At 35.6% G+C, this 3432-nt stretch overlaps 1 protein-coding gene and 1 pseudogene across 1 annotated transcript; one reads left to right on the forward strand and one right to left on the reverse strand.

The window, feature by feature from the left end:
• Positions 1 to 759, forward strand: LOC132281195 (glutathione S-transferase T3-like). The gene is made up of 2 exons (XM_059782921.1): positions 1 to 81; positions 157 to 759. The coding sequence occupies exons 1-2, from the start codon at positions 1 to 3 to the stop codon at positions 757 to 759; spliced, it is 684 nt and encodes a 227-aa protein (XP_059638904.1).
• A 733-nt stretch (positions 760 to 1492) lies between these two features.
• Positions 1493 to 2779, reverse strand: LOC132281196 (uncharacterized; annotated as a pseudogene).
• Positions 2780 to 3432: the final 653 nt, after the last annotated feature.

Consider the following 3432-nt stretch of genomic DNA (forward strand, 5'->3'; position numbering starts at 1 on the left):
ATGAAGTGTTGTGGTAAATATAGTGGGTGCCTCAGACAAATTGAAAATAGGCAACAAAGTGGAATCGGTGAAACAGATAAGGTGAGATTTCTACTTTTCTTGTTAGTTCTAATTTTAATTTTTATACATTTAATTTTATTTCATATCATTTTCTAGGTTTTGCAAGCAAAAAATTTGTATTATGAAAATGAGAAAAAACATTTTACTTTGGATCACTGTTGGGCAATCTTGAAACATGGCATTAAGTGGGAAGATTTGGGATCCTCCAAAAAGCTAAAGTCTCCTGCAATGACCCCATATTCCTCTTCCGCATCCCAAATTCCCAAGACGTCCATTTCTCTCGATTCCGATCAAGATCCAATCGAAAAATCTGTTAACTCTCCAAGAACCAAAAGGCCTAGTGGAAGGAAAGCTGGAAAAGAAGCATGTAGGAAAAGCAAGATAGCAGATACTTCAGACTCTCGTTTTTGTGATTTGATGGAAAAATTTAACGAAAATACAACTGAGGGTAGAATGAAGAAGTTTGAAATAGAAGAAAGAAAAGTTAAAGTAATGGAGCAAATGTATCAAATGGAGCAAGAAGAGAAAGAAGCCAAGGAAAAAGAAAGAGACGATAAGATTATGATGATAGACCTTTCCAACATGGACCCTCAAGCAAAAGTTTATTACCAGCTGCGCAAGAATGAGATTCTTGCCAAACTACAAGCACGCTCAACAAATTTTGATTATTATGTTCCTCTTCCCCCATCTCCACCATGAAGGACACGTGAAGATGTGATTTCACTTTTGTAACTAGTTGTCGCCATTTTGTGTAAATGGGCTGTTAGAAACAAATCTTCGGATTTGGAGGGGATGTGTGTCCCTCTTCAGTGTTCTTTTTGTGTAAATCAGAACTGTTTAGTGTTCCTTTTGTGTAAATCAGAATGGTTTAGTGTTCCTTTTGTGTAAATCAGAATGGTTTAGTGTTCCTTGTTTCAGTTAGGGAAAAAAAATTAGTTAAGTCAGCTATTTTTACTTAAATGATGCCATTTTTTGTTTTTGTTTTTTTGCTTTTTGTTTTTTGTTTTTTTTTTTTTTTGTAGGATATGCATGATTTCCCGTTCAATGTTCCAGTACATATATGTATGATTTTCTGTTCAATGTTAGGAAAAACCTTTGCTTATACCACCTCAAATTGGTTTTAATCAAGTACATGAAATATGGATAATTCATTGATTTTTAATAAGGTAAATAAGCCAAATATTTTTATTTATTTTTAATACCGCAAAGAAGGCAAATATTTTTATTTATTTTTAATAAGGCAAACATGCCAAATATTTTTATTTATTTTTAATATGGCAAACAAGCTAAATAAATTATAAACACTCAAAAAAAAAAAAAAAAAAAAATACAAACTCAGTTGTACACTATCTAGTGTACAAAACACACATACTAATAAATCAAGGATCCAAGCAAAAGATATATAAAACACACTTCTTCAAGTCTCTCCTTGTCATGACCACAAATGTTCAATAAGATCATTACGGAGTCTGTGATGGATTGTAGAAGATCGAATCATACCATGCCAAGCGAGGAACTCAGAAAACAACAGTGTCGGCTCTCGCAACACTTCAACTGGATGCACCGTTTCGGGTGCATCATACTCGTCATCTAGAGAGTCATCATGCTCATCTTCAATGATTATGTTGTGCAAAATTATGCACGCCTTCATGATATAGCCAAGATCTTCATGGCTCCAAAATCTTGCCAGCCCCCGCACAATAGCAAAACGTGCTTGCAGTGCACCAAATGACCTTTCCACATCCTTCTGATATGACTCTTACATTGTTGCAAATAGTTGCCTTTTCAATCCTTGAGGTTGAGAAATTGTTTGGACAAGGGTTGCCCACTTAGGATAGATACCATCAGCAAGATAATATCCCATATTGTATTGGTTGCCATTGATGGTATAGTTGGCAGCAGGGGCACGTCCTTCAATGAGGTCAGCAAAGAGAGGAGACTGATCAAGAACGTTGATATCATTAAGGGATCTAGGCATACTAAAAAAAACATGCCATATCCACAAATCATACGAGGCCACTGCCTCAAGTATAATTGTTGGTTTATGTACATGCCCCGTGAATTGACCATGCCATGCAGTAGGACAATTCTTCCATTTACAATGCATATAATCCAAACTCCCTAACATTCCGGGAATTCCATGTTTCTCCCCCTCCCGTAGCAGTTTGGAAATGTCCGCCTCAGTTGGCGATCTCAGATATTCTTCACTATAAATGCTAATGATTCCTACACAGAATCTTTTCAAAGACTCAATTGTTGTGCTTTCACCAATTCTCACATACTTGTCAACAGCATCAGCGGGCACACCATAGGCAAGTATTCGAATTAGCGCAGTCATCTTCTGCAAACCGGATAATCCGAGAAAACCGGCGGCGTCAATCTTTTGGAAAAAGTAGTCATCATATTGTTCAATCGCATTTAATATACGAAGGAATAATGGAAGATTCATTCAAAAGCGTTTTTGAAAGATGTTAGCCAGGTAGACAGGATTTTCAGTGAAGTAATTTTTGATTAGTCGCTCGTTGCCGGAGATTCTGTCATGATGGATGCATCGCCGACCACTTACAGAACCAACATGCATAGTTGGTTGGTTGTCTCGTTGCATCTTCCTTCTGTTAAACTCTGATGCCATAAGTTTCATAACCTCTGCGCTTTGATCTTCATTAGATGAAGAATCATTGAAATCTTTTCTCAAAATCGCTCTTCTCAAATTGCTCATTGTAGTACTAAAGTTATAATGAAGGAAGATAGTTTGTAGGTAGAGGATGATGGTATTTATAGATGGAGAAATGATAGTTGAGAATGGTAGGTGGGAATATTAGTTGAAAAAGAATGGTAGTTGGGAATGGTAGCTGGGAATGTTAGTTGAAAAAGAATGGTAGTTGGGAATGGTAGCTAGGAATGGTAGTTGAAAAAGAATGGTCGTTGGGAATGGTAGTTGAGAATGGTAGTTGAGAATGGTAGCCGGGAATGGTAGATGAAAAAGAATGGTAGTTGGAAATGGTAGCTGGGAATGGTAGTTGAAAAAGAATGGTAGTTGGTAATGGTAACTGGGAATGGTAGTTGAAAAGATAGTTGACAATGGTAGTTGAAAAAGAATGGTAGTTGAGAATGGTAGCTGGGAATTGTACTTGGAAATGGTAGTTGAAAAAAAAGGTAGTTCAGAATCGAGAACGAGAATAAAGATGGAGGCGATTGGGGAAGCTGAAATAATTTGCCCTAAAAATATTTTATTTTTTAACAATAATATAATCAAATATAATACATATACATATATATATATAAATTCCCGAAAAAAAAAAAAATATATATATCATTTTGTTTTATCTGTCTCTTTTTTTTTTTTTTTTTTTTTTTTTTTGACAAGATATT

This window comes from Cornus florida, unplaced genomic scaffold (genome assembly GCF_030987335.1).
Source record: "Cornus florida cultivar Cherokee Brave unplaced genomic scaffold, ASM3098733v1 CherokeeBrave_3.0.0_Hap2_Chr11, whole genome shotgun sequence".
Lineage (NCBI taxonomy): Eukaryota > Viridiplantae > Streptophyta > Magnoliopsida > Cornales > Cornaceae > Cornus > Cornus florida.

Bases quoted from the DNA above. Each gene is read 5' to 3' on its own strand.
- LOC132281195 (XM_059782921.1), top strand. From the start codon at position 1: ATGAAGTGTTGTGGTAAATATAGTGGGTGCCTCAGACAAATTGAAAAT. The intron at 82-156 runs GTGAGATTTCTA...ATCATTTTCTAG, and splicing joins GAATCGGTGAAACAGATAAG to GTTTTGCAAGCAAAAAATTT.